The sequence below is a fragment of the Peromyscus maniculatus genome, chromosome 3, assembly GCF_049852395.1.
Source record: "Peromyscus maniculatus bairdii isolate BWxNUB_F1_BW_parent chromosome 3, HU_Pman_BW_mat_3.1, whole genome shotgun sequence".
NCBI lineage: Eukaryota > Metazoa > Chordata > Mammalia > Rodentia > Cricetidae > Peromyscus > Peromyscus maniculatus.
The window spans coordinates 105,069,417-105,097,355 of NC_134854.1; the positions used below are offsets into that span (position 1 = coordinate 105,069,417).

Sequence of the window (27,939 nt, forward strand, 5' to 3'; positions counted from 1 at the left end):
CTCAGTGGTTAAAAGCACTGGGCTGTTGTTCTAAAGGACCAGACTTCCATTCCCTGAATCCATATGGCTGCTTACACATCCATACAGGCAAAACACATAAAATGTAAAAATGAGGGGGGGCAGTAAAGAACATAACATAATCTTTTTAAAAAAATCTTAATCTAATCTTTTATGTGTATGTGTTTGACTGCAAGGGTGTCTGTGCACTATGAGAATGCCTGGTGCCTATGGAGGCCAGAAGAGGATGTTTGATCCCCTGGAACCAGGTTATGGACTGGTGAGTAGTCATGAACTCTGGTTCTCTGAAGAGCAGCAGGTGATCTTAATTGCTGAGCCATCTCTCCAGCCCCATGACCCTTTTTTTTTTTTTTTGGTTTTTCGAGACAGGGTTTCTCTGTGTAGCTTTGCGCCTTTCTTGGGACTCACTTGGTAGTCCAGGTTGGCCTCGAACTCACAGAGATCCGCCTGCCTCTGCTTCCCAAGTGCTGGGATTAAAGGCATGTGCTACCAACGCCCGGCCTTTTTTTTTTTTTTTTTTTTTTTTTTTTTAATGAACAAAGTTAACATTACCATTCATGGGACAAACACACATTTTTGATAGTTTTAAACAAATCTGAAAATTTAATTTGGAAACTTTCCTAAACCAGTAATGATGTTTAATCTCTCATGGATTTAGAGTGACTTGGGAGACACACTTCTGGGTGTGTCTGTAAGAGGTTTATCTGAGGAGGAAAAGTCTGCTCATCCCATGGACTGGGGCCTGGAGATCAATAAAATGGGGGAAGGAGAAAACCTGCCTGTGTCCCCCACTCTGATTACCCATCCATTGAGATGTGAGCTAGCAGCCTCAGGCTCCCATTGCCACAGCCTCTGCATCTCCCACAACAATGGGCTGTATAACCCCGAACCACCTGCTAGTACGAATGCTTCTTCCCTTAGGTTCCTTCTTGTCAGGTAGTGGGGCACAGCAATGAGAAACTTATAAACTACCTAAAAAGTGCTAGGTATTTCTCATTACTATGTGGAGAAGTCATAGGCTTGGACAGTAGACACTGTCCAGCAAAAGAAAAAACATGTTCCTAAACCTTTGGAATAAGATAGATGATCTTAATCTACTTACAAGGAAATATCAGACAAGTCACTGTATGAGTTATGCCAATTAGTCTTCAACAGTGCCAAGATCATGGTAGAATGAGGAGATGTTCCAGATGAAAGTTCATGATAATAAAATACAACCTGTGACTCTGAATTGAATCCTGGACACACTCACACACATAATTTTAAAACTATTATAGCCGGGTGGTGGTGGTGCACACCTTTAATCCCAGCACTCGAGAGGCAGAGGCAGGCGGATCTCTGTGAGTTCGAGGCCAGCCTGGGCTACAAAGCGAGTTCCAGGAAAGGCACAAAGCTACACAGAGAAACCCTGTCTTGAAAAACCAAAAAAAAAAAAACTATTATAATTTTTTGTGTGTTTTTTCAAGACAGAGTATTGCTGGGTAGCCCTGGCTGTCCTGGAACTCACTCTGTAGACCAGGCTGGCCTAGAACTCACAGAGATCCACCTGCCTCTGCCTCCCGAGTGCTGGGATTAAAGGTGTGCACCACCGCTGCCTGTCAACTATTACAATTTTTAAAAACACAAAGAAAGAAAGTCTACGATAGTGCTTCACACCTATCCCTGACACTGAGAAGACTAAGGCAGGAGGATTACTACCAGTTTAAGGCCAGTCTGGGCTATGTAGTGAGTTTCACACCAACCTGATTTACAGAGTGGAACCTTGTCTCATAACAAACAACAACAAAAATAAAAATAACCAAACAACACTTTGAATTGAAAGGGGACACACTTTTTATAACAATGTACATTCATGAGGGGAAAAAATTAGATAAAACCAACAGCAAGCATGAAGTAGCAGCAACTGGGAATCTACAAGTATTCTCTGCTCTTTGCCTGTCACCTTTCTGTATGTCTGAAATTATCTCAAAAATTAAGAAACAGTAGTATTTGTGCTCTTGAGGCTTGGGGTGAGGTACATATACTATGAATAAGAGAAAAAAAAAAACTAAGGCAAAGGGTGTGGTATTGAGAACCCACAAGACAGTGGAGATGAAAAGTTGCATGGGCCCCAGTGTGGCCTGCAGGTCATGTGACTTCACACTAGGCCTCTCAGAGCCCATCCCAGCTAGCCTCCAGCAGGTGGCATCTTTTGATTATCTGGACTTGCATGCCAGTGAAAAGGGAATGAAAACAAGCGTGCCCTGCTTCAGAGAAGCTGAGCCAGGCTCACTTCTCTTTGAGGGTGGCCACTGGTGGGACATGTAGGCTTCAGTGGATGAAGCCACATCTATGTGCATATGGGCAACACTAATTGGATTCAGGGAACTTTTTTTTTTTTTTTTTTGATTTTTCGAGACAGGGTTTCTCTGTGTAGCTTTGCGCCTTTCCTGGGACTCACTTGGTAGCCCAGGCTGGCCTCGAACTCACAGAGATCCGCCTGCCTCTGCCTCCCGAGTGCTGGGATTAAAGGCGTGCGCCACCACTGCCCGGCTTGGATTCAGGGAACTATTAAGGGTTGGTGACAGGGAGAAAATTGGGCAGGAGGTATGTTGGGGATGTGTGTGGGCAAGGTGGAGAAAAGGAGTCAGGGTGGGTATGATCAAGATATATGATATACAGGTATGAAATTTTGATTGCCAGCACCTGCATGGTGGCTCATAACATCTCTAATTCCAGTTCTAAGGGAGCTGGTACCCTCTTCTGAATGTCATGGGCACCAATTTTGTAGGCAAAACACTCATACACATAAAATAAATACATCTAAAAATATTTAAGAAAAAGAGCTAAGTGGTGGTCACACAAGTCTTTAGTCCCAGCACTCAGGAGATAGAGGCAGTGAATCTCTGAGTTCGAGGCCAGCCTGGTTTACAGAGTGAGTTCCAGGACAGCCAGGACTACACAGAGAAACCCTGTCTCGAAAAACAAAACAAAACCAAAAACAAACAAATCAAAAAATTTAAGAAGAAGGAGGAGGAGGAGGAAGAGGAGGAGGAGGAGAAGAAAAGAAGAAGAGGAAGAAGAAGAAGAAGAAGAAGAAGAAGAAGAAGAAGAAGAAGAAGAAGAAGAAGAAGAAGAGAAGAGAAGGAGGAGGAGGAGGAGGAGGAGGAGGAGGAGGAGGAGAAGGAGAAGGAGAAGGAGAAGGAGAAGGAGAAGGAGAAGGAGAAGGAGAAGGAGAAGGAGAAGGAGAAGGAGAAGGAGAAGGAGAAGGAGAAGGAGAAGGAGAAGGAGAAGGAGAAGGAGAAGGAGAAGAAGAAGAAGAAGGAGAAGAAGAAGGAGAAGAAGAAGAAGAAGGAGAAGAAGAAGAAGAAGAAGAAGAAGAAGAAGAAGAAGAAGAAGAAGAAGAAGAAGAAGAAGAAGAAGAAGAAGAAGAAGAAGAAGAAGACATTTTTTAAAAGGTTTAAAGAAGAAAAGAAGACTACCCATCTCACTTCCTTGGAAAATTGTGAAAGTCCTCCACCAGGCGGTGGTGGCGCAGGCCTTTGATCCCAGCATTGAGGAGGCAGAGACAGGTGGTTCTCTGAGAGTTCAAGGCCAGCCTGGTCTACAGAGTGAGTTCCAGGACAGCCAGGATTGTTATACAGAGAAACCCTCAAAAAAAGAAAAAAAGAAAGAAAAAAGAAAAAAAAACTAAAGATTTTATTTTCCCAAAATATGAATTCTTTAAAGTATATCTGAATGTTTTGTATATATGTACTTTTAAATTTATTTTCGTGTGCATATATGTATATAAATTCATGTGTATATGCATGTACACATGAGTGTGGAGACTAGGGGACAACATGAGGTGTCTTCCTCATTTTATTTTATTTTATGTGTGTATGTATGTATATGAGTGTGCTGTATATTTTTGGTTGTGTACACCCATGGGAGCACATGGAGGCCAGAATAGGCCATCAGGTACCCTACGATATCACACTCTGCCTTATTCTCTTGAGACAGGGTTCCTCACTGAATCTGAAGCTAGGCTGATCAAGCTCCAGTGATTCTCCTGTCTCTGCCCTCAACAGCTTTAAGGCTACCAGCTCACGCACATCCACAAACAGTTTTTTTCAAACATGGGTGTTGAGCTCAAATCTCATACTTGTATACCTGGTACTTTATTATTGACTGAACCAACCATCTCTCCAACCCCTAGTCCTCCCTTCCTTCCCTTCCTTCCTTCCTTCCTTCCTTCCTTCCTTCCTTCCTTCCTTCCTTCCTTCCTTCCTTCCTTCCCTTCCTTCCTTCTTTCTTTTTTTAAAGATTTATTTATTTATCATGTATACAGAGTTCTGTCTGCATGTATGCCTGCATTCCAGAAGGGGACACCAGATCTCATTATAGATGGTTGTGAGTCACCATGTGGTTGCTGGGAATTGAACTCAGGACCTCTGGAAGAGCAGCCAGTGCTCTTAATCTATGAGTCATCTCTCCAGCCCGGGCACTTTCTTAGTGAATAACCCCTTGTGAGTGGGACCATCCCTAGGCTAGTGGTCTTGGATTCTATATTTAAAAAAAAAAAAAAAGCATGCTGAGGGGCTAGAGAGATGGCTCAGCAGTTAAGAGCACCGGCTGTTCTTCCGGAGGTCTTGAGTTCAATTCCCAGCAGCTGCTTGGCAGCTTACAACTGTCTGTAACTCAAGTTCCAAGGGATCTGACATCCTCACATAGGCATACATGTAGGCAAAACACCAATGCACATAAAATAAAAATAATTAAATCATTAAAAATTAATTTGAAAAAAAAAAAGAAAGAAAGCATGCAGAGCAAGCCATGAGGAACAAGCCAGTATGCAGCACCTCTCCATGACTTCTGTCTGCATCAGCTCCTGCCTCCAGGTTCCTGTTCTGTTTGAGTTCCTGTCCTTTCTTTGATGATAAACGGTGATGTGGAAGTGTAAGCCAGATAAACCTTTCCTCCCCAAGTTGCTTTAGTCATGGTGTTTCATCAAAGCAATAGTCACCCTAACTAAGAACTCTCTCCTCTTGATAAGTGAGATTATAAAGGACTCTGGAGATTGCCTTGGATGAGATTATAACCTAATAAAGTGAAAACAGGGTCACTAAGGTTACAGAAGGGAGTTAGGACATATCATTTGCTGTCAATGGGGTTCTTGGTGAAATTCAAAGAAAATTGCAGGTTTATTGCTGGGAAGCGGGGAAAGCCTTAAACAAACGTTAATCGTTCTGGAACCCTTGAATCTCAGCTGGCAAGAGGCTTCAACCACACTCTGGGGTGAGAGCCCTTTCCCATGGCTTCCTAACATGTCCCGCTTTTCCAGGCTCCTCAGAACTTGTATAACTTCTTTCCAGAATAGATCTTAATATGTTTCATCTATCTGACCCCTCACAGACCTGAGTCCCTATCAATCCCTTTATTTCTGTAAAACTGTGTGTGTGTGTGCACATCTGAGTCAAGGTACACATATGAAGGTCAGAGAACAACTCTCAGAAGTCTCTCCTTCTACCATTCAAGTTCCAAGGATGGAACTCAGTCCTCAGGCTTGGCAGCAAGTTCCTCTACCTACTGATCCATTTCCATGGTCTCCTAGATTTTTGAGGGTTTGTATGTTTTTTAAAATTAGGGTCTTGCCATGTAGCAATCTTTCCTTCCTTTTTTTTTTTTTTTTTAGTTTTTGTTTCGTTTTGGTTTGTTTTGGTTTTTTTGAGACAGGGTTTCTCTTCGTAGCCTTGGCTGTCCTAGAACTTTCTCTGTACATCAGGCTGGCCTCGAACTCACAGAGATCCACCTGCCTCTGCCTTCCAAGTGCTGAGATTCACCACCACCACCCAGCCCGCCTCAGCCTTTCTCCACTGAGATTACAACTATGTGTCCCCTCATCTGGATCTGCTTCCCTTTTTAAAGAGTAAGTGGGTGCTGAGGGGTGGCTTAGTCAGCAAAGCATAGTTAAAGCGTAAGCATTGGAGATCAGATGCTCAACACCCGCGTAAAAGCCATACTGTAAGCCAGGCCTGGGAAGTAAGTGGACACAGGAGCCCTTGGGCCAGGTAGCCTAGTCTAACAATGAGTTCTAGGTGGAGTGAGGGACCCTAGTGGTTGAAGGCTGGAGAAATTGCTCAGCAGTTAAGAGAGCATGTTGCTCTTGCAAAGGACTGGAGTTCAGTTTCCAGCACCCTTGGTGAGCAGCTCCCAACTGCCTGAAATTTCAGCTCCAGAGGGATCCAACATTCTAGCCTCCACGGGCACGTGCTCCTGCACGTAGCCCTCCATACACACATATGCACATAATTTAAAAGAATAAGAATGAGTTAGTTTTTTAATTAGGCTGTTGAGCATAATGGGCATGGTGGCACACACCTTAACCTCGGCACTCCAGAGTCAGAGGCAGGCAGATTTCTGCGAGGTCTACATCTCAAGTTCCAGGCCAGCCTGGGCTACATAGTGAAACGCTCTCTAGAAAGAAAGAAAAGAAGGAAGAGAGGGAGAGAGGGAGGGAGGGAGGGAGGGAGGGAGGGAGGGAGGGAGGGAGGAGAGGAAGGAAGGAAGGAAGGAAGGAAGGAAGGAAGGAAGGAAGGAAGGAAGGAAGGAAGGAAAAAAGAAGGAAAGAAAGGGTGTTGATCAGCAAAGAAAGATACCCAGTACTAACCTCTGCCTTCCATAGGCACCTGCACACACTTGAGCATGCACCCACATGTTTGTACAGCACACACACACACACACACACACACACACACACACACACACCATCAGGCTTCAGAAAGACTTTTAATGTTCGAACACCTTCCTCTAAAGAAAGAGGCCACGCTCTGCGGTGGCTGGTTCATTTTCCTTTGCTTTCCTCCGGCTTGTCACCATCTCACAGGCTGGCTTTTTAAAAAAAAAAAAAAAAAAAAAAAAGTTCTTTCAGTTCTTCTTTCAGTGGCAAACCCCTGCTTGCTTCAAAGCCTTTGCACACGGGTTCAGCTCAGAGCAGTGCCTCTCACCCCCTACCCCCACGCCGGGCAATCTCATCTTCCGGGGACTTAGCTTCATTGATACTTGAATTTTCCAGTTGTATTGGTTTGTTTTTTGAGACAGCATCTCACTATGTAGCTCTGGCTATCCTGGCTCTCGCTCTTGTAGACCAGGCTAGCCTCAAACTCACAGAGATCTGCCTGCCTCTGCATCCCGAGTTCTGGGATAAAAGGTGTGTGCCATCACACCTGGCCCAGTCTTTATTTTTTTTTAACTTATTTATTTGCGTGTGTTGGAGCTGGGGGTTGGGTGTGTCACAAGGTGTATGTGAAGTCAGAGCAGAGCTGGTGGGAGTCAGTTCTCTCCTTCCACCTGGGTCCTGGGGAATCAAATTTGTGTTGTTAAGCTTGGTAGTAAATGTCAGAAATTTACATGTCGTTCTTACACAAGGGCCATGCAAAATCCCTATAATGTTCCAATTTTTATATGCTGCCAAAGTGAGTGTTCGGTCTATGTTTATCTGCCCTGTCAGTCTTTTTCAGTGATCTGCATCAGTTTTGTGCTTTTCCTCCTCACAGTGCCGTGATTTGCAATCATGTACCATCTACCGGTGTCATTGTCGGACTACTGTCTGCTTTATCAGGGCCAAGGGTGTAGCTCAATCAGCAAAGTGCTCACCTAGCCCGCATGAAGCCCTGGGCCTTGCTCCCAGCACTGCACAAACTGGAACTGGTTCATACTTGTATTCCTAGCACTTAGGAGGTGGAGTCAGGAGGATCAGAAATTCAAGGACATCCTCAGGTACATAGTGAGTCTGTGCTTTTTTTTTTTTTTTTTTTGTAGACAGAATCTCACTATATAACCCTGGCCGGCCTTAAACTCACGGAGATCTGCTTGCCTCTGCCTCCCAAGTGCTGAGATTTAAAGCATGAGCCATCATGCCCATGCTTGATATGGTAAACTTGAGATCAGCCTGCGCTACATGAGGTCTGCCTAAAAGAAAAGAAAAACTACACACACACACACACACACACACACACACACACACACACACACACACACACAAACACCTACCTTGTCTAACTCAGCCAAGCTCCAGGAGGGCAGAGGCCATATATTTTGTCTACAGATGTATATGGTGAACACAGAAGTCTGACCAGGGACTTTAAGTCATTTTCACAATAGAAACTTCCATACTCCATGAGTAGGGTTTTTTAAAAAAAAATTTTTTTAATTTTTATTCTTTTCATATATATATATATATATATATATATATATATATATATATATATTTTTTTTTTTTTTTTTTTGGTTTTTCGAGACAGGGTTTCTCTGTGTAGCTTTGCGCCTTTCCTGGAGCTCACTTGGTAGCCCAGGCTGGCCTCGAACTCACAGAGATCCGCCTGGCTCTGCCTCCCGAGTGCTGGGATTAAAGGCGTGCGCCACCACCGCCCGGCTCATATATATATTTTTTATTAAGAGATTTTCTATACATTTTACATACCAACCACAGATTCCCCTGTCCTCCCTCTTCCCACCCCCAAGCCTTCCCCCTCAATTTACCCCCTACTCCTTCCTCCTCTAAGGCAAGGTCTCCCATGGGGAGTCAGCAGAGCCTGGTACATTCAGTTGAGGCAGGTCTAAACCCCTCCTCCCTGCACCAAGGCTGTGCAAAGTGTCTCACCATAGGCACTAGGCTCCAAAAAGCCGGCTCATGCACTAGGGACAGGTCCCGATCCCACTGCCTGGGGGCCCCCTAAACAGTTCAAGCTAAACAACTATCTCGCTTATCCAGAGGGCCTAGTCCAGTCCCATGGGGGCTCCTCAGCTATTGGTCCACAGTTCATGTGTCTCCACTAGTTTGGCTAGTTGTCTCTGTACTTTTTCCAATCATGGTCTCGTTATCTCTTGCTCATAGAATCCCTCCTCTCTCTCATCGATGGGCTCCTGGAGCTCCACCTGGGACCCGGCCATGGATCTCTGCATCTGCTTCCATCAGTCACTGGATGAGGGTTCTATGATGACAGTTAGGGTATTCAGCCATTTGATCACCAGAATAGGCCAGCTCAGGCACCCTCTTGACAATTGCCAGTAGTCTATGGTGAAGTCATCCCTGTGGATTCCTGGGAACCTCCCTAGCACTCTGCTTCTCCCTATTCCCATGGTGTCTTCATTTATCATGGTATCTCTTTCCTTGCTCTCCCACTCTGTTCCATTCCAGCTAGAAACTCCCTCTCCCCTAAGCTCTCATTACCCGAGTGGGGGGTTTTGTTTCTGATAAATTGAGATTTCTCTTTCACAGTCTGTAATCTGAGATCCGGAGAAGGAACAGCTTAGAAGCTTTAATATCTTTATTCACTCACATGGGAAAGGGCCCAAAAAGTGAGCCCCAGATAGCGCCAACTGTGTGGGAGAGGCAGGACCTTGAAGTGTCCAAAGTGAGGGAAGCGGCTCTGTGTGGGTGAGGGTAAGTCAAGCTGGAGTTCTGCAAACGAGGATGTGGGGTGCTTACACAGAATGAAAAGTCAAGGTTGCAAATTTTGCTGGAGGAAGCTCAAAAGGGGAACTGAGTGGTGAACAGGGGTAGCAGTGGGGGTGGGAAGCAGTTCAGAGCAGGTGGACGGGATAGCCTTTTAGGCTGCTGCTTAGGACAGGATAGCCTTTTAGGCTGCTGCTTACCTTCTGTTTTCCACATCTGCTGTAGCCAGATGGTAAGACGCTATCTCTCCACCCTGCTGAGCCAGAGTGATTAAAGCACCCAGTCTTTGGTCCCCTCTGGAGAAACCAAATTGCCCTGTAGCAATAGCAATTAGCTATTTCTCCTCTCCCCTCCCCTCACTTACTGGGAAACTTTATCTTTGACCCCTTAGTGGGATTATATTGATATCCTCTTTAAATATTGACCAGAGATTTCCCCCTAATCCCTAAGGCTTTTTCCCTACAGCTGACCATACTAAGAGGTTTCTCTAATAAATACCTGTTTTCCTCCCATAACTTTAATTAATAATTTTACAACTTTAAGAACAATTGCATTCAAAGGTGAAAAAAAAAACTTGGAGTTCCTTCATTCTGTCATTTTTTCTTTTTAAAAGAGGATTTATTATTTTATTTTATAAGCATTTTGCCAGCATACATCAATGTGGTACACATGCATGCCTGGTGCCTACATAGGAGCAACACATATTTTTTTGTTGTTGTTGTTGCTGTTGTTTGTTTTTTGTTTTTTGAGACAGGGTTTCTCTGTTTAGCTTTGGAGCCTTTCCTGGATCTCGCTCTGTAGCTCAGGCTAGCCTTGAACTCACAGAGATCCACCTGCCTCTGCCTCCCGAGTGCTGGGATTAAAGGCGTGCGCCACCACTGCTCAGCTACAACACATACTCTTAATCATGAAGCCATCTCAATATTGAGATGGGTCTCTCTATGTAGTCCTGGCTTTCCTGGAACTTACTCTGTAGAGTAAACTCAGAGAGCCAACTGCCTCTGCCTCCTGAGTGCTTAGATTAAAGGCATGCACCACCACTGCCCTGCTGTAATTATATTCTCTAAATAACACAATATTAATGTTTGAGTCTGTGTCCTTGTGTTTATAACCGTATCAAGACAGTCCAGGCATAGTGGTGCAGGCCTTTAATCCCAGCACTTGGGAGGCAGAGACAGGCAAATCTCTGTGAGTTTGGGCCAGCCTGGTCTACATAGTAAGTTCCAGGACAGCAGGATTACATAGTGAAACCCTGTCTCAAAAACCAGAAAAAGAAAGAAAGAACGACAAAACCATATCAAGGTACACACTTTAAATCATAGATATACAAATCAAACTACAGAAGTTATAGAAGTTAATAAAACAAAAATAAACTGAAAAAGCTTACTGAGCAAGCCTGATAACCTGGGTTGGACACTCCCCCTCCCCCAAACATGGTCCAACTTCTACATGTGGTTCTTACAAGTGTGCGCGCACACACACACAAACACACACACACACAAATTTGTAAAAAATGTTTTAAAAAGTTAATAAAAGGAGACTAGGATGGCCGCTCAAGCCTGTAATCCCTGCACTAGGAGGCAGAGGCAGGAGGATCAGGAATTCAAGGTCATCCTTGGCTACTTACTGACCTTTAAACCAGCTTGGGATATGTCATATTCTGCTTCAACAAAGGAACAAAACAAAAAGAAAACCAGTTGACAAAATAAAATTGATGTCATTAACGTGACAAGCGACGTTCGAATGGTTTAAAACCCCCAGCAATTAGAGCGGAAAAGTACCCACAATCTTCCTTCTCCTCCTTTTTATCATTCTACCACGGCGTCACCTGGTGCCCACATACTCTTCCCCGACACAAAACATGCGCGCGAACATTCACAGCAGCATTACGGCATGCGTGTAGAAACCACCCAGGTGTCCATCCACAGATGATGTGGCTGGAAGGGGATTCCTGCAGAAGAAGGAATGAAGTCCTAGCTGGCAAAACAGTCACTAAGTGCCGCTGGCAGAGGCCCCTGGGCATAGTTGACAGCCGTGCCGAGCGTGCCCCGCTGCCTTCCCGGGTCCGCGGAATAGTGATTGGCTGAGCTCAGTTAGAGGCGGGGCGAGGCTCGGCGGGGCGGGAGGAAGCCTGCTCTCGCGAGATCGTCTTGGTTCCGCATTTCGGCTCTCCGGAGTGTGGGAGGCAGCTCGGCCGGACTCGGCGGTGTGTGCTGGTTCGCGGCGGCCGCTGGACCCCGACCCCAAGGCCGGGCCCTGAAGCTTCGGCGGCCCTGCTTCGCCGCGGACCGCCCTCCGCTTCCCGGTGCCCGCCGCGGCGCCGAGTCTGACTGGGGCGGGGGCCGCGGCCCGTCGGGCTAGCGAGGATGAGCTTCCTCTTGTGAGTGGGCCGGGCGGGCCGGGCGGGCCGGGGCGGGGCGGGTGTCGGTCGGCGGGGCCCCTGGTGAGGGCCCGGCGGAGGGTGCCGAGCGGAGGGCGGAGCCGGACGTATGGCTGATCCCGGCCTGCCGCGTCGGTAAAGGTTCGCGCAGGAAAACGTGTTGTGCCTCTGTGTCTAGACGAGGCTGAGAAAGGAAAGGGCAGCTTCTCCGTGGTTTACACAGGTTTCCCGGAGAGGCTGGGCTCGGGCACCTTATTAGGTGATCCCCCCCATCCCGGGCGGGCCTCGAACCTGGCCTCCTCCTGCCTCAGCCTTCCAAGTAGCCAGGATTACAGCCTAGGCCACCAGGACAGGCCTGCTTTAAATGTGGATCTCTTTTGAGAGAGGGGCTCACGATGTAGCCCAGGCTGGCCCGAAACTCATCATGTCGTCCAGACTGGCCTGGAATTCAGAGCTCCACCTGCCTCTGCCTCCTCGGTGCTGGGATTAAAGGTGGGCGCCTTCATCTCGGCCCCAAATGTGAGTCTTTTTTTTTTTTTCTTTTTAAAGGTTTTTATTTTTTGAGAACTTAATAGATGTGGGTTTTTTTTTTCCCATCATATCCACTCCTTTCTCCACTAGCTCCTCCAGTGTCCTTTCCTGTCCCTTTCAAATTCATGTTCTCTTCTATAGTTTTATATGTATGTATATTTATGTGTGTGTACATACACACACATGTATACCTACTGAATCCAGTTAGTGTTGCCTGTATGTACTTGGGTGTGTAAAGGTGACCACTTGATCACAGACAGTCTATTTGAGCTTGTCCCTAAAAAAAAAAAACAACTGCCTCTTCCTTCTGACTGTCTATAGCTCTTCAACTAGGTGAAGTAAATGTGAGTCTTTATTTATAACTTAAGATGATAGATACCTTAGTTTTTTGCGGTCTTTGGCTATTCTGAATAACGCTGCTGTGAACATCTGGTAACGGCTTTTGGATGTGTGTGTGTGTGATGGTATCGCCTGAGTGTTCAGAGTGAATTGTTACATGTTAGTCTTCTGAGGCATTGACAAGCATTTTAAAGCTCTGCACTGCATTTGACATCCCTACCTCATTGTATGAGTGTTCGAATCTTAGATGGTCTCTTAGTAAAAAACCCAGAGCCAGATATCAGGGTGAAAGCTGAAAGAACAGAGAAGCAGAACAGCCAGCCACTAGTTCTTACCTCTACAAAATCCTCAGCCTAAAGAGATGAGTTCCTATTTCTTGGTGCCTTTATACCTTTCTCTGCCCTCCCATATTAATTCCTGGCATTAAAGAGGTGTGTGCTTCCCAAGCAAAGGCATGAGATCTCAAGTGCTGGGATTAAAGGTGTGTGCCACCACTGCCTGGCTCTATACTGGATCAATCTCATGTAGTCCAGGGTGGCTTTGAACTCACAGAGATCCGGATGGATCTCTGCCTCCCGAGTGATAGATTTAAAGGTGTGTGCCACCACTGCCTGACCTCTGTGTCTAATCTAGTGGCTGGCTCTGTCCTCTGGCAAGCTTTATTAGGGTACACAACATATCACCACATAGGAGTTTTCAAACTCCAATTCCCATCTGTCTAGCATAGTTTTATACTCAGTGTGAAGTGGAACCTCTTGATTTACATTCTTCCAGTGACCAAAAACATTAAGCACCGTTGTGTATTTTCAGGCTACTTGTGGATAAAGAAAGACTTTTGGGATCCTTTTCCTACTTTAGAATCAGATTGTTTTTATTTTGTTAACACCTGTTAACTGTACAAATTAATGGGTACATTTCACCGTAACATTTCCATATGTGTATATATGGTGCAGTGGTTGTGTCCATCTGCCCCTTTGGTTCGAGTTGTAAGAATTCTTCATGTTTTTTGGATATTAGTGTCTTATCACATCTGTGACTTAAAAATGGTTTCTTCCATCCTCTGGATTATTTAACTGTCTTGATGCCGTCATTTGAAGCATAACTGTATTTTTTAAAGATTTAGTTAGTTTTTCTTTCTTTGAAACAGGTGTGCGCCACCACCGCCCAGCTTGCAATACATGTTAACGGCTTAGCTATCTTCCTAGCCCCCCAATAGAGCCATTTATAAGCCCAAAATGCCAGTCTTTCTTTCCTAAAAATTCATACATTTTTACTTTTAACCCAACAGCAGCAGCCGCTCTTCGAAAACATTCAAACCAAAGAAGAATATTCCTGAAGGCTCCCATCAGTACGAACTCTTAAAACATGCAGAAGCCACTCTGGGAAGTGGCAATCTGAGGCAAGCTGTCATGTTGCCAGAGGGAGAGGACCTCAATGAATGGATTGCTGTTAACAGTGAGTTTTAAGAACGTTAGTTAAACTTGCTGATTGATAGAGTTTGCTAAAATCTTATTGGATGAATTTTCTTTTATAGGTATAACTATTGTAATATAACAGCTATCTATAAAAAACATGAATACAAATACATTTAGACTATTTGTCAAAGTACTTGATAATGTTGGTTGAGTGGAGAGACTTGAAGTGCTGAGTGCTTTAGGCTGATTTTTGGGGAGAATATTGTGAAGAAATGAGTAAGGTCAACTAAAAATGTACATGCAAAGTGAGCGGCTTATATGTTGTTTGAACAATGTAAAGTACTACTTATTTAGGGAAACCCCTGCTTTTAATTTTATTCAAATTATTGAGTTTGGGCTGGAAAAATGTGTTCGTGGTTAAGAGTGCATGCTGTTCTGCAGAGACCCAGTTTGTTTCCCAGCACTCACATAGGGCAGATCATATCTGCTTTTTTTTTTTTATACTCCAGTTACAGCCCCCGAGGATCCAGCAATCTCTTCTGGCCTCTGCAGGCACTTGGACTGTCATGTATATACCCATACACAGATACAAATGTATATAATTTAAAATATTTTTAAATTAAACCTCAAATTCTGAAGGCATGTGTTGGCTTCCTGCAGTTTTAGATTTTTCTTTGAAGCTTAACTGCTCTAAATCATCTATTCAAACCTTTTGGTCTCTGGCCGTCGAGATGGTTCAGCGGGTAAAGATATTTGTTGCCAAGTTCAGTCTCTAGAACTTACATGTTGGAAGATGAGGATTGACTCTTGGAGATTGTCCTCTGAGCTTCATGTATATGGACATACACACATACTTGAGTGTGTGCAAATACAGTTAAAAAAAAACAAAACAAAACAACACTTTTGTTCCCAGAGTCCCTTTATTCTCTGAACAGTTACTGGAGGGCTGGAGAGACTGCTCAATGTTTGAGAGCTAATACTGCTCTTGGAGAGGACCAGAGTCCAGTTCCCAGCTCCACATCAGGCCTCTCTGTAACTCCAGTCCTGGAGGATCCAACATCTCTGGCTCCACCAGCACCTGAACTCCCTCTCCCCCTAGTAAAAAATAGGTCTTAGAGGGGCTCTCTGCTCTCACTGCTGTGTCGGACAGACACAGGGACCAAGCTCAGAGCTTGAAATAAAGGCTCTTTGCTTTTACATGTGGGGGAAAAATAGGTATTAAAAAAAACATTACTGAGCATGTCAAACTTTTAATTATGTACAGTGTATCTAATGTTACTCTTTGGGAAATTTAAACTGAGAAAAATTAAAATATTTACTTTTAAATTTATTTAAAAAGAACCCTACCCTGTGTTAGCAAATACTTTTATTTAAACAAAATTTTAATTTTCCAGAACAAGTTTCAGTGAGAAATATGGCATTGTAAGTCTTTGGGAGTCTTTCTTACTGTTTGGCTTAACAGTCAGCTAGGTCCTCATGTCTGCTTCTCATCCACTCTCACACCATGGTGGAGACCCTGCAGAACCCCACTGCATCCTCCTCAGGATGAGAGTGAAAGCTGCCGTCCAACCCTTGCTAGGCTTACACATACCTATGAAATGTCATCTTCTGTACTCTCCTTTAGTGAGAGTATTGAGGTTAGGCCTAATGTTGTTTTCTTTAAAATATAACTAAGATGTCCGACATAGTGGCACGCACCTTTAATCCCGGTCCTTAGGAGGCAGAAGCAGGGGGATCTTTGGACCTCTGAGTTTCAGGACAGCCAGGGCTGCACCGAGAAACCTTGTCTTGAAAATACTAATACTAATAATAATATAAAATATAACAGAGGAAAGTTTGTAAGTTAGAGAGCTTTTATAAAATGTTTTTGATGAAACAGAATTTTTTTTCTTAATCCATTTTTGAAGAAACTTGGAAAGCCCTAGTTCATTTTTTCCCCAAGTACTCCTTTAGACAGGAACATGGTATTTTGAAAAACTTCGCAAGTCTTAATGATTCTCTTCACACCCAGTCAAGTTTACCCTCACACCTTCCTCCTCATCCTTCAGATCTAGTGGAAGCTCCTTTGGAATGTCCTCCCTGGCCTCCTCTGTCCTTCCCGATGTTGCTTTTTCTCTGAATTTCTAGCACTTACTGTTGGCATGTGGGTCCCATCTTCAGTCTTGTGTTATTCATCTTTTAAACTCTTGTGTTCGCATAGACCCAGACTAAGGACTTGATTCCAGATCCTTTTTGAGTGGTCACATGCTGATGCTAAAGGAGATGTTTGAAATGTATGATACAGCCTATAACTTCTCACTGAGTTTGTTCTATAACACATGATAGGATGTAGTTTAGATTGATAAGCTAGGAATCTTCCAACTCCTTGGATCTAATCAAATAGTGTATTCCAGTGACTTATTAGTTACCATTAAGTTAAAATCAGCTCCAGCGTTTTGCTTAAGTTAGTTGGACATGGTAGTATGCTCCTGTAATCCCAGTTGCTGGGGAAACTGAGGCAGGAGGATTGCATGAGCCCAGGAGTTCCAGACTAGTCTGGGCAACATAGAACCCACTTCAAAAAAGAAGATAGTGTCCATTTTCCTTCGGCTGAGAGGTCTGTTTGGTTTATCATAGTTTATATAGATACTTAGAGTGACGGCCTTGTCTTTGCAGCTGTGGATTTCTTCAATCAGATCAACATGTTGTATGGAACCATTACAGAATTCTGCACTGAGGCAAGCTGCCCAGTCATGTCTGCAGGTCCCAGGTATGCATCTAGCCTGGTACAGACGCTTTTGAGTTTCTTTCTTTTATAATTGATAAAAATTAAATAATACTGTTCTTACCTGTTTCTTTGTATAGAGATAATTCAGTTTGTGAGTTCTTGACTACTCAGCAATAACTCTTATGTTAACTACTTTGGTGTATAAACACTCAGTGTTTACTGTTTATAAATTATAATTGTAGGAGGAAATGTATAGAAATTTGAGTAAGGGGCCAGCAAGATGGCTGAGGGGTAAAGGCACTTGCTGCCAAGACTGACTCTGCAAGTTGCTTTCACATGTACAGTGTCTGCATGCCCACACAAATCAATGTCATTTTAAAAGAGATGTCACTTAGATTCATCCAGAAAGTCTGGTGGGTTTATTTGTTTGTTTGTTTTTTATTTGACTGGAGTTTAATTTCTTACAAAAATTTTTAGGTAGTCTTTTAATAGTTGCTCATTTTTCCTGGTACCTGTATTGAATTAATGAAAGTAGCTGCACAACCAGAAGTAAGTATCTATCTTAAAGAGGCTGAGATAAAAATAGGCTGAGGGTTTCCTGTAACTTCTCGTACAATTTCTGTGGACAGAACGTGAACCTGCTTTGATTACAGGTTGTGTGTGTTAAGATTTAACAACTGAGCCGGGCGGTGGTGGCCCACGCCTTTAATCCCAGCACTCAGGAGGCAGAGGCAGGCGGATCTCTGTGAGTTCGAGGCCAGCCTGGTCTCCAAAGCGAGTTCCAGGAAAGGCGCAAAGCTACACAGAGAAACCCTGTCTCAAAAAACAAAAACAAACAAAAAGATTTAACAACTGTCAGTAACACATTCTTGTCGTTCTCTGCAGGTATGAATACCATTGGGCAGATGGCACTAATATTAAAAAGCCAATCAAGTGTTCTGCACCAAAATACATTGACTATTTGATGACTTGGGTTCAGGATCAGCTTGATGACGAAACCCTTTTCCCTTCGAAGATTGGTAAGTTATCACTGTAGAACTAACTGCCTTTCTTTCTGAATGATGGCTGTGATCTTTAAATGTTCTGACTTTAAATCAGTTTAACAGAGAAAGCCACACTCCAAAAGCTTGTACCCATGTATATTCCCCCAGCATGCCCAATTGTGTTTCTTCATACCAGTTAATACTTATTTTTTAATCTCTTCCAATTTGATTAAATTGGATATATTTTAAAATAATTATTTTGTGTGTGTGGTTTGAGTGCCATGGCATATACGTGTATATGTGTACGTTAGACAACTTCTTGGATTTGGTCCTTCCACCTTTACATGTTTTTTTTGTTTGGTTTGAAACAGGGTTTTACCATATAGTCTTGGCTGTCCTGGAACTTGCTCTGTAGACCAGGCTGGCCTCAAACTCACAGAGATCCACCTGGCTCTGCCTCCCGAGTGCTGGGGTTAAAGGTGTGCTCCATCACTGCTGCCTGGCTCTAAACTTTTATTTTAATGTCCATTTAAAAAAATTTTTTTTTTTTTAAGTATAGGCACTTACTACCAAGCCTGGTGGCCTGAGCTTGATCCCCGAGACCCACATGGTGAAAGGAAGTTGTCCTCTGACCCCCACATGTGCCTTATAGCAAGCACATGCATGACACTGTGCTCACGCACACACCAGTATGAGAGAATTAAATACTTTCGGTTTATTTACATTTTTCTGTCCTGTTATGTCCTTTGTCTGTTACAGATAATTGGTCTTTGTCATGTAAACCGTATGTTTTTTTCCCCTAGGGCACCTTTGGTCTTATTTATAGAGTGTTTTGCTATATACACTTCTCTTATTTTGCTCATTTTCTTTAAAATGTGGGTGGTTTTGTTGTTGCTTTTTGTGGTGCTAGGATTGAAGCCTGGGCCTCACATGTGTGCTAGGCACGTGTTCTGTTCCTGAACTCTGCTCACAATTCCGAATTGCATTGGTTACAGTGAGAAAGGCTTTATTTCTAGATAATGACATTGCTTATGTTTTTTTATTTAGTTTTGTTTGTTTGTTTGTATTTGTTTTTGTTATTTTGTTTTTCGAGACAGGGTTTCTCTGTGTAGTTTTGGTTCCTGCCCTAGATCTCACTCTGTAGACCAGGCTGGCCTGGAACTCACAGAGATCCACCTGGCTCTGCCTCCTGAGTCCTGGGATTAAAGGCGTGCGCCACCACCGCCCGGCAGCTGTTTTTTTGTTTTTTAATCATTGGGCTGTCGGGGTTTTTATTCTGAATGCTACTTAAGTTTTTTTTTTTCCTCTAAAAAGAAGTTAGCCAGTTTGTTCCAGTTTGATATGAGTGTCTTTCCTTCCTCAGTTAAGTCATGTATAGAGCAAATTGCCATGATTTAGGACCTTGTAAACCTTGTGGAACCTTACAGGGTAATCTGAAACTGTACACACCTTCCAGTGTTCTTCACGTCTGTTCTATTTGTTCTTCATAGAAATACAGAAGCACTTTCTCAAAGTAAAAATAAATGTTAGCTGGTCATGGTATACACTTTTAATCCTAGCATTGGATCCAAAGATTGTCATAGACAGATCTCTGTGAGTTCCAGGTCAGCCAGGGCTATATAGTGAGACTTTATCTCAAAAAAAAAAAAAAAAAAAAAAAAAAAAGGTGTAGATTTTTAAAAAAATTGTGCATGTGTGTGTGTGCACCACAATACGTAAGTGAAGGCCAGAGAGGGGCAGTTTGTGGATTGGTTCTTTCCTTTATTTACATGGTGTCTGGGGGTGGAATCTGGGTCTCCAGCCTTGTGCAGTAAGCGCCTTGACCTGCTAAGCCATCTCACCAGCCTGTTTTTAGCAGATATTTTCCCATTGTCAATTTTTGATGACTCTAAGTTACTACTTTTTTTTGGTGCTGGAGGTCAGACCCAGGGCCCCTCACATGGTTAATCACATGCTTTACCATTAAGTTATACCCCAACTTCTCCATTTCTTTTTAAAATGTTCTGCTAGGAGAACATTTCTGGCTTGCTACTGTTTTGATTTTGGTATTGTACTGAAGAATGAGGTTAGCCTGCTTGTTGTTCTGGGGATCTGAGCAGCTGCTTACCAGATTTTTTGTTGTTGTTGTTTGTTTGATTTTTGAGACAGCGTTTCTCTGTGTAGCCCTGTCTCACTCTGTACACCAGGCTGGCATTGAACCTTTTGCCTCCTGAGAGCTGGGACTAAAGGTGTGCACCACCACTGCCCGCTGCCAGATTCTTGTGCTTTTTTTTGTTTTTGTTTTTGTTTTTTTGAGACAAGCCTGGAACTCCCTCTGTAGACCAGGCTGGCCTCGAACTCACAGAGATCTGTCTGCCTCTTCTTCCCGAGTGCTGAGATTAAAGGTGTGTGCCACCACTGCCTGGCTTGTGCTCTTCTTCATAGTCTAAGCAGAGGTGCTTCTGGGAGAAACATTTAGATCAATTAAAAAAACAACAACCGACATTTTTTATTTTGTGTATTCTGTATGGCCCAGTGTGTCTGGGCTGGGAGTGAACTTGTGTGGCACTGTAAAGTGTGAAAGTCAGAGGACAACTTGGGGAGGTCAGTTCTCACCTTCAACCGTGTGAGTCCTGGAGATTGCCCTCATGTCATCAGGCTTGGCAGGTATCCAGGCAGCCAACCTGCTGGCCCTAGGTCAAGTTTCTATACTTAGGCTGGTGTTGGGGAAACCGGTAGAGCATACCTGCAATCCCAACACTCCAGAGGCTGAGACAGGAGGATTGCTGGGAATTCAAGGTTAGCCTGTGCTACAGAGTGAGACTTTGTCTCAAAGAAGAAAAAAGTTGTTAGACTTGGTTCTTGTTAACAATCTTCTACTAAACTTTGTATTTCCTTTCTCACAGATACTTTATTACATATTGTTTCTACTTGAATATGTTCTATTAAATTTAGTTTAGAAAGTACTTAGGCCGGGCCTTCTACTAAACTTTGTATTTCCTTTCTCACAGATACTTTATTACATATTGTTTCTACTTGAATATGTTCTATTAAATTTAGTTTAGAAAGTACTTAGGCCGGGCGGTGGTGCCCACGCCTTTAATCCCAGTACTTGGGAGGTAGAGCCAGGCGGATCTCTGTGAGTTCGAGGCCAGCCTGGGCTACCAAGTGAGTTCCAGGAAAGGCACAAAGCTACACAGAGAAACCCTGTCTCGAAAAACCAAAAAAAAAAAAAAGAAAGTACTTAGATTAAAACAGCTTACATGTTTACTCCGTTAAGTTTCATTTGATTTTATTTTTATGAGGCAAGATCTCATTTAGCTCAGTTTGGCCTTGAATTCACTGTGTAGCTGAGAATGACCTTGAACACTGAGTCCTTCTATCTCTACCTCCCACTTGCTGAGGTTATAAAATCTTATCACCATGCCCCCAGAATCCTTTTTTCTCAGCTTCTCTTTCTACTGTAGTAATTCTAGACTCTTCCCCCTGCCTCTTTCTCCCCATTAGGCTATTATCAGTGTTGTAAATTTTGCTAGTTTCATCTTATTGGTGAGAACTGGTTTTTTTTTGGTTTTTGGTTTTTTTTTTTAGCAGCATATCTAAACCATTAGCAAGGTGGGAATTTTAAGAGAAAAGATTTGATTTTTAAAACCTGCCATTTTGGAATTTCATATTAAGATTCTGTCCAGGGAAACAGCACATAAGCTCCAGTGTAATGTTTGAAAACTCAGTTTAGCTAAGACTAGGGGTTGGGAATACAACTAAAATAAGCACAACTTATTAAATATCTGTCTATCTATCTATCTATTTTTGGAACTGAGGATCGGATCCAGGGCCTTGCGCTTGCTAGGCAAGCGCTCTACCACTGAGCTAAATCCCCAACCCTAAAATATCAAGCTTTTAAGGGCTGGCTAAAGAAAAAAAGTAAGATGCACAGGAGGAATGCTGTTAGAAGCCTCCGTTTTCTGAGAGGTTGAAAGGTGTTTTGTTTTTCATGGTTCTGAGGAACTGCTTTTTGAAACTGACTTCTTGTCAAGCCTGAGACTCACTGGAGTCCATGGCCTCCCACAGATCCACCTGTCTGCCTTGAATTAGAGACAAGCACCACATGCCCTGCAGGCAAACGCCTTCTTGGTGCTTCTCAGTGGTGGTTGTGTAGCCAGTGCCGGCTCTCTGGCACTCCAGTCCCTTTGCTAAAGGACTTTGGTGTCATCAGCCAAACTTGTCAGAATTGTAGCCATTTGTCCCATGACTACTGCTTCAAGAGGTCCCCACACCTCCCAGTTTTTCTCTCAAGAGGTATTTCTTTTCTCTGAGAAGGAATGAGGTCCCTGCCTTCTGTTTCAGGAAGGATCACCCCTTTTTGGGCTCTAGGAAAATGAAGACTACTTTTACATTCCAGAGTAATGTAGAAGAGGAGATGCTCTCTGCCGACTTGAGGGCTGTCATTTATTTTGTTTAGGAAAATTTCCATTCCTAACTTTTTTTTCCTGTTACAAATGACGAAAGTGATGCTTATTCTTACTGCACTTCATCTTAGGGAGAAACTGATTTTAAACAACAAACATGTGAATTTGAATTGTGATCAGCAGTCTCTACCTGTGTCTTCTGCTGTAGGCAGTCAGTGTGGAGCGGGAAGAATACTCAGGTTGTGTTTGCTTTGCTTACAGTCCTTTGAAGTCGACTTGGGAGAGCTTAAGCTTATGTGTAGTATCAAAACTCGCTGCTGTCTCATTTGATGATTGATAGGTGTGCATTCAATTACAGGTGTCCCGTTTCCCAAAAACTTCATGTCTGTGGCAAAGACTATCCTGAAGCGTCTCTTCAGGGTGTACGCCCATATTTACCACCAGCACTTTGACTCCGTGATGCAGCTGCAAGAGGAGGCCCACCTCAACACCTCCTTTAAGCACTTTATTTTCTTTGTTCAGGTAGGTGAGCCAGATTGATCTCAGGGTCTTGGACTTGGACCTTGATAACAGTAAGAACACTGTCTTATTCGTAGATGCAGCCCGTCTGACTACAAACTTTGTTTTCTTCTCTCTGTTGTTTCATCGATTCATGAAGCAGTATAGAAAGAAGGACTGTGTCTCTGGGCTGGAGAGATGGCTCAGCAGTTAAGACCATGTACAATTATTGCAGAGGACCTGGGTTCAGTTCCTTGAATCCCTGTCAGGAGGCTCACAACTCCCTCTAAGGGATCCAGCATCCTCTAGCTTCCATAGGCACAGGCACACATGTGGAGCACATAAACTCACAAAGGCTCACAGACAGACCCAAAGTAAGTAAGTAAACCTTTAAAAAAAAAAAAAAGGAAGAAAGGCGGCATCCTTCTTAGGTCCAGCTGCCTTGTTCTTCCAGGTCTGTGGCCTGTGAGCACTAACTCAGAATTTGGAACAGTCAAAATAATTCATATTATTTGAAAAAGATAGTAAAGAATTATCAGAGCATGATGCACATCTCTATAATCCCAGCCAGACCTTGTTTCAAAGAAACCAGAAAATAGCATGAGTGACAGACAGGCGGCTGCGCAGTAAAGACACTTCCTGCTCTTGCAGAGACCCGAGCTCATTTTCCAGCACCTGCAGGGGGAGCTCCAGGGGCTCTGATAGTCACTTCTGGTCTCTTCAGACACCCCCACACATACGGGAAACACACACACAAATAAAAGTAAAGAACTTTAAAAAGCTGGGCAATTCTGTATATAAAATAGCACTTTACAGTAAGTAAAGAAACCTGGTAGCTTTTATTATTGTGTATTATGGTTCTGTGTGTATTGCAAAGGCTATACCACACTTAATGGTTTTTTTTTTCCTTCTGAGATTGTGCGTGTGCGTGTGCGTGTGCGTGTGCGTGTGTGTGTGTGTGTGTAAAAGTAGACTTCTCAAGAGGTGGCTGTTAGCAGAGGTTCAGTTTGTAATTTTTAGGTCATTGTATATACACTTGTGTATTTCATTTTAGTGTTTAACACTCATAGCTACTGTTCCTTTCACCCCCCAGAATCAGGTTAGGAAGGGAGCCCCATGTCTCAACACTGATAAAGTCATGAGTTGTGTCTTGGTCTTTCTGGAGACCAGTCACACCTGGTGATCTTAAGGGTCACCAGACATTGTTGACATGTGAGAGTTTCAATGTTGGTTCATTATTACATTTTACTTTTCTTCTCTTTCCAGGAGTTTAATCTGATTGATAGGCGTGAGTTGGCACCACTTCAGGAATTAATTGAGAAGCTTGGATCTAAAGACAGATAAATGTTTCTTCTAGAACACAGTTGCCCTCTCGCTCTATCTACCGCTAGCACTCTCTCATTGCTGTCTGGTGTGGACTAGTGATACTGACTATAAGAACGCAGGATCAAAAGACCCATTGTTGTCTGCAGAGAAAATTGTCCCAGAGGTAGGTTGGCCAGATAGCTTCAGAACAAGACCTGTATGGCACAGCCAGATTGGAGGTGCTGTGTGGCCACCCGTCCTTTAGTGTCCTCTGTTGTAACCTTAGGTTAGCCTGTAGTTTGTTGCTGATCTTTTGTTCAAGAAAGTGATTGAAGCTGCGCAGTGGTGGAGCATGCCTTTAATCCCAGCACTTGGGAGGCAGAGGCAGGTAGATCTCTGTGAGTTTGAGGCCAACCTGGGCTACAGAGTGAGTTCCAGGACAGGCACTAAAACTACACAGAGAAACCCTGTCTTGAAAAAAAAAAAAAAGAAAGAAAGAAATTGAGTTTTTCCATGTGACAACATAATGGACATTAAGGATTTTCAGCAGTAACTTATTAGTTTCTAGAACAAATTTCTTAACACAGATCAGTTTTGCTTCACTTTACAAATTGAAATGGTGTTCCATTTCTAAATCTCAGCCATTTAGAGCTTATGTTTTACCTTAGATAGCCTATTAGGTTCGTGTCTGTGTGCTGGTGTTTATAGATAAGAGTATATATATATATTTTTAGCCAGGCATGATGGTGCATGTCTGTTACCTGATACTGTGGAGGAAGAGGCAGGAGGATAGCACATTGGAGGCTAGCCTGGGCTACATGGTAAACTTGCTGAAAAAAGTTTGTTTTGCAAAACCCACAAGGCTTAAATCACAGGCATATGTGGCATGAGATTAACCAAAGTTATTTTTAAGTGACTTTTTAATTTTGGGGGTTGTGTCGTTGTCTGTCTAGATGGGGGTGTATGATGGATGTAGTCTGTGTCCTCTGATGGCAGCATGCAGGTTCTCCTCTTGAAACTCTTCACTTAGATTTTGGCAGAGATCAAGAAACTTCCAAAAAACTGTGACAGACTTGGGCCTCAAAGCCACTATTTTCATTGATAATTCGTGAGGCCTTGCAGTTCTGGAGAGGACAGTTAAAAAAAAAGTATTTAGAATACTTATTTCCTAAACGATTCCATGTTTTTATTGCAACTTGAAACTTACATTTATGTGTAGAAATGCAGACGTTATGGCAATAAGGGAAAAAGTAGCTTGAGGGTGTGTGACTGCAGGTCTCCCTGCTGCCTGTTGGAGGGAGAGCTGGAGATCAGCCGGGAAGTGAGTTGACAGCAGCCTTGCTTCATTCTGTTACTTTACAAAGGCTGCATTGAGCTCTAGAGGGTCTCTCCTTTGTCTTTGTATCAAAACTTGAAAATTTCCTCATCCTATCAGGATAAAAGGCTCCTTTATTGAGGAAGGTGCCTGCTTTTCATTAGGTCCTCAGATCTAGTCAGTTCTGGTTGCCTCCTCAGGTGTACATGGCATCCTAAGTATCCTGGACACTTGTCTGAAGGGCAGTGCTGTAGTGTATCAGCATTCTGTGTGTCAGGGCTGGGACTAAGTGCTCACTGCCCTCCTGCATGGCTTTATAAAGGTTAGAGGTGATGAGGGTTTTGTTATTTTTGACTCCACTAAACTATACAAGAAAGAATTCCTTAGAAACTCCAGTTTTAATGACTCATTTTAGTATGTTCTTAAGTATGCTTAGAATTTTAAAGAAGTTTTGTCTTATTTTCGCTGAAACCACACATCACCATTAGAGGAATTCAAGGTGGGATAACGGTTTAGAGACAAGGACAGCTTGGAAACACCTCCTAACCCAGGTGTATGCAAAGGTCCATGTCAGCTGCTGCAAGTGTCAGTCAGCTGCAGACAGGATGCAGGCTTCTAGATGCCCCCCAAAAAGCATCACCCCTCAACCACAGACTCCATTTACTTTGATTTGCTGAAGTGAAATTCTCTATCAACCAAGGCTCAATCATTTTTAGGATATCTGGCACCCTCAAATCAAAGGTTTTTCTTTCCTCTGCACACATTTCAGAGACAGATGCCCTCTCCGGGATTGCGCTCCAGATGGGTAAATGCTAAGACACGGAGGCAGCTCCAGTGGGACAAAACAGAAAACCCCCTTGGTAGTAGAGACTGGGGTGTCTCCTTGTGTGTCCCCACCCACTCCATTTTTCCTTCTGTCTTTTAAACGGAAGCAGTGCCAGACTCCCAGACCAACCTGCCTTAACCAGCAGTACGTACACATTGTGTTGTTAGCTCACCTCTGAGGCAGAGCATGGGAGCAGGAGGGTGGCGTCTTTCTGCCGTGACTGGAGACGCTTTCATAACATCTGAAGAAATCGGTCTGTCCTGGGTTTATCTGCCTACTCCCTGCCCCCACCCCAGGAGGAGTCAGTTGTGCTGACTGCTCCCTAGACTCAGTTGCAGTGGCTTCCAGTTGCCTGCTGAATTCCGCCTTAGCCCTTTGGTGCTTTAATTTCCAGGACTTTAAAAAACTTGGACAATGATACACAGATGTAAAAAGGAAATCACACTTTATTGTAGTAGTTTTGTGTTGACAGCCACTCTACCGTTGTTCTGCTGACTGACTCGTGACTTACCAGCAGCCAGTTAGCTAAGGGTTCTTCTACCCTGGCCTGCAGAACTCTAGTTCACACGACTGCGCACTGGAGAACTGCAGGTCTGTGTTCACGACTTGCAGCAAAGGCCCAGGCACAGTCCTGGCGCTGAGGTTTCCTGTTCTCTTGGCTTCTCTCTAAGCCCTAAGATCATACAGTAGTAGAGCTTCTCAGACATGACGTCATTACCTCAGAAGCATAAACAAATCAGGCCCGAAGAGTGTGGGCCTTACAGGTGTGTTTCCAGTCTGGTGCCAGGGCTCCTGTGCTGTCTGTGGGAGCCGCCCGTCAGTATGGAGCCCTGGCCTGAACAGTGCCAGCCTGGACATGGGCTGCTGAGTACCTCCCGCAGTCATGTTCTCTCCTCCTGAGGTCTTGAGTTCGGCAGACAAGGAAAGGGTCTTTTGGTCTTCCTGTTTTTATATTCAGTTTGATGCTGGGCTCTGAGGGGGTTTGGAGCACACGGGGCAGCTGCATTGAAATTCACAATTCTCTCATCAGAGTATATCAAACAAGTAGAGCCAAATGGATGACCAGTGTGCTACAGGCTGCTTATAGAACAGCGTTCTGTGTTGGTCTGCAGCAAAAATCATTTGCATAAGGTAGTCTTGGTTACCATCTAAAATAACTTAAAATATTCCTCATGGGAAAAAAATTTGTTGTATTTTTAAACCTTTAGGGCTTTATTCTATTTTTCTAAGTCGTTAACTGTACTTTTTAAAAAAGTATTTTGTATCTACTTTTGTAACTTCATCAGAATAAACTATATTGAAAGTAAAAATGGCTTTGAAGTGTGTTAGCATGCTTTTATTTAAATGTGGAAATGAGATCTTTGCAGGTTCTGTAGATTTTGATTATAGTTTAAATTTGGAGGGTTGTCTTTGCATACCATTTAGTATCTACTTTCTTAAAGCTTAGGAAGGAGAAGTTCCTAAATGAAACCAAATATAATACCAGAGCCTTGTTCCAAAGAACAAATCCCTATGTCTAGTGCAGATCCACCCCGGACAGAAATGAGCAGTCTCCATCCTGGGATGCTCATGGGACTCCAGATCTTATGTACATTCCTGGGAAAGGGGATGGAGGCTAGATTCACTAATTTTCTTACCTTGAATTCAAGTACTCCTGTATCCTTAAAACCCGCCCCAGCCCAATCAGCCACTTGTCATTTTAGAATTACCAACATGCTCAGGGTATTTAGTCAGGAGGGTTCTTTAGAACAGGGGTTTTCAGCCTGTGGGTCACAACCTCTTTGGGGAAGGGTCGTGGAGACCATTGAAAAACAAATGT

General features: G+C 43.5%; 1 protein-coding gene across 2 annotated transcripts; it reads left to right on the forward strand.

Annotated features, from left to right (window-relative positions):
- Positions 1 to 11,566: 11,566 nt before the first annotated feature.
- On the forward strand, positions 11,567 to 27,434 carry Mob1a (MOB kinase activator 1A). Of its 2 annotated transcripts, none has more exons than XM_076567015.1 (6): positions 11,567 to 11,813; positions 13,972 to 14,138; positions 16,754 to 16,847; positions 17,691 to 17,824; positions 22,535 to 22,698; positions 23,941 to 27,434. In XM_076567015.1, exons 1-6 carry the CDS (start codon positions 11,800 to 11,802, stop codon positions 24,016 to 24,018), a joined length of 651 nt encoding a protein of 216 aa, XP_076423130.1. In that variant the 5' UTR covers positions 11,567 to 11,799; the 3' UTR covers positions 24,019 to 27,434. The 2 variants fall into 2 exon arrangements, with proteins under 2 accessions (XP_076423130.1, XP_076423131.1); XM_076567016.1 differs by having other exon boundaries at positions 11,607 to 11,813; positions 13,975 to 14,138.
- Positions 27,435 to 27,939: the final 505 nt, after the last annotated feature.

Coding starts and splice junctions, on each gene's coding strand:
- Mob1a (XM_076567015.1), top strand. Junction 16,848..17,690: donor GTCATGTCTGCAGGTCCCAG/GTATGCATCTAG, acceptor CGTTCTCTGCAG/GTATGAATACCATTGGGCAG. Junction 17,825..22,534: donor CCTTTTCCCTTCGAAGATTG/GTAAGTTATCAC, acceptor ATTCAATTACAG/GTGTCCCGTTTCCCAAAAAC.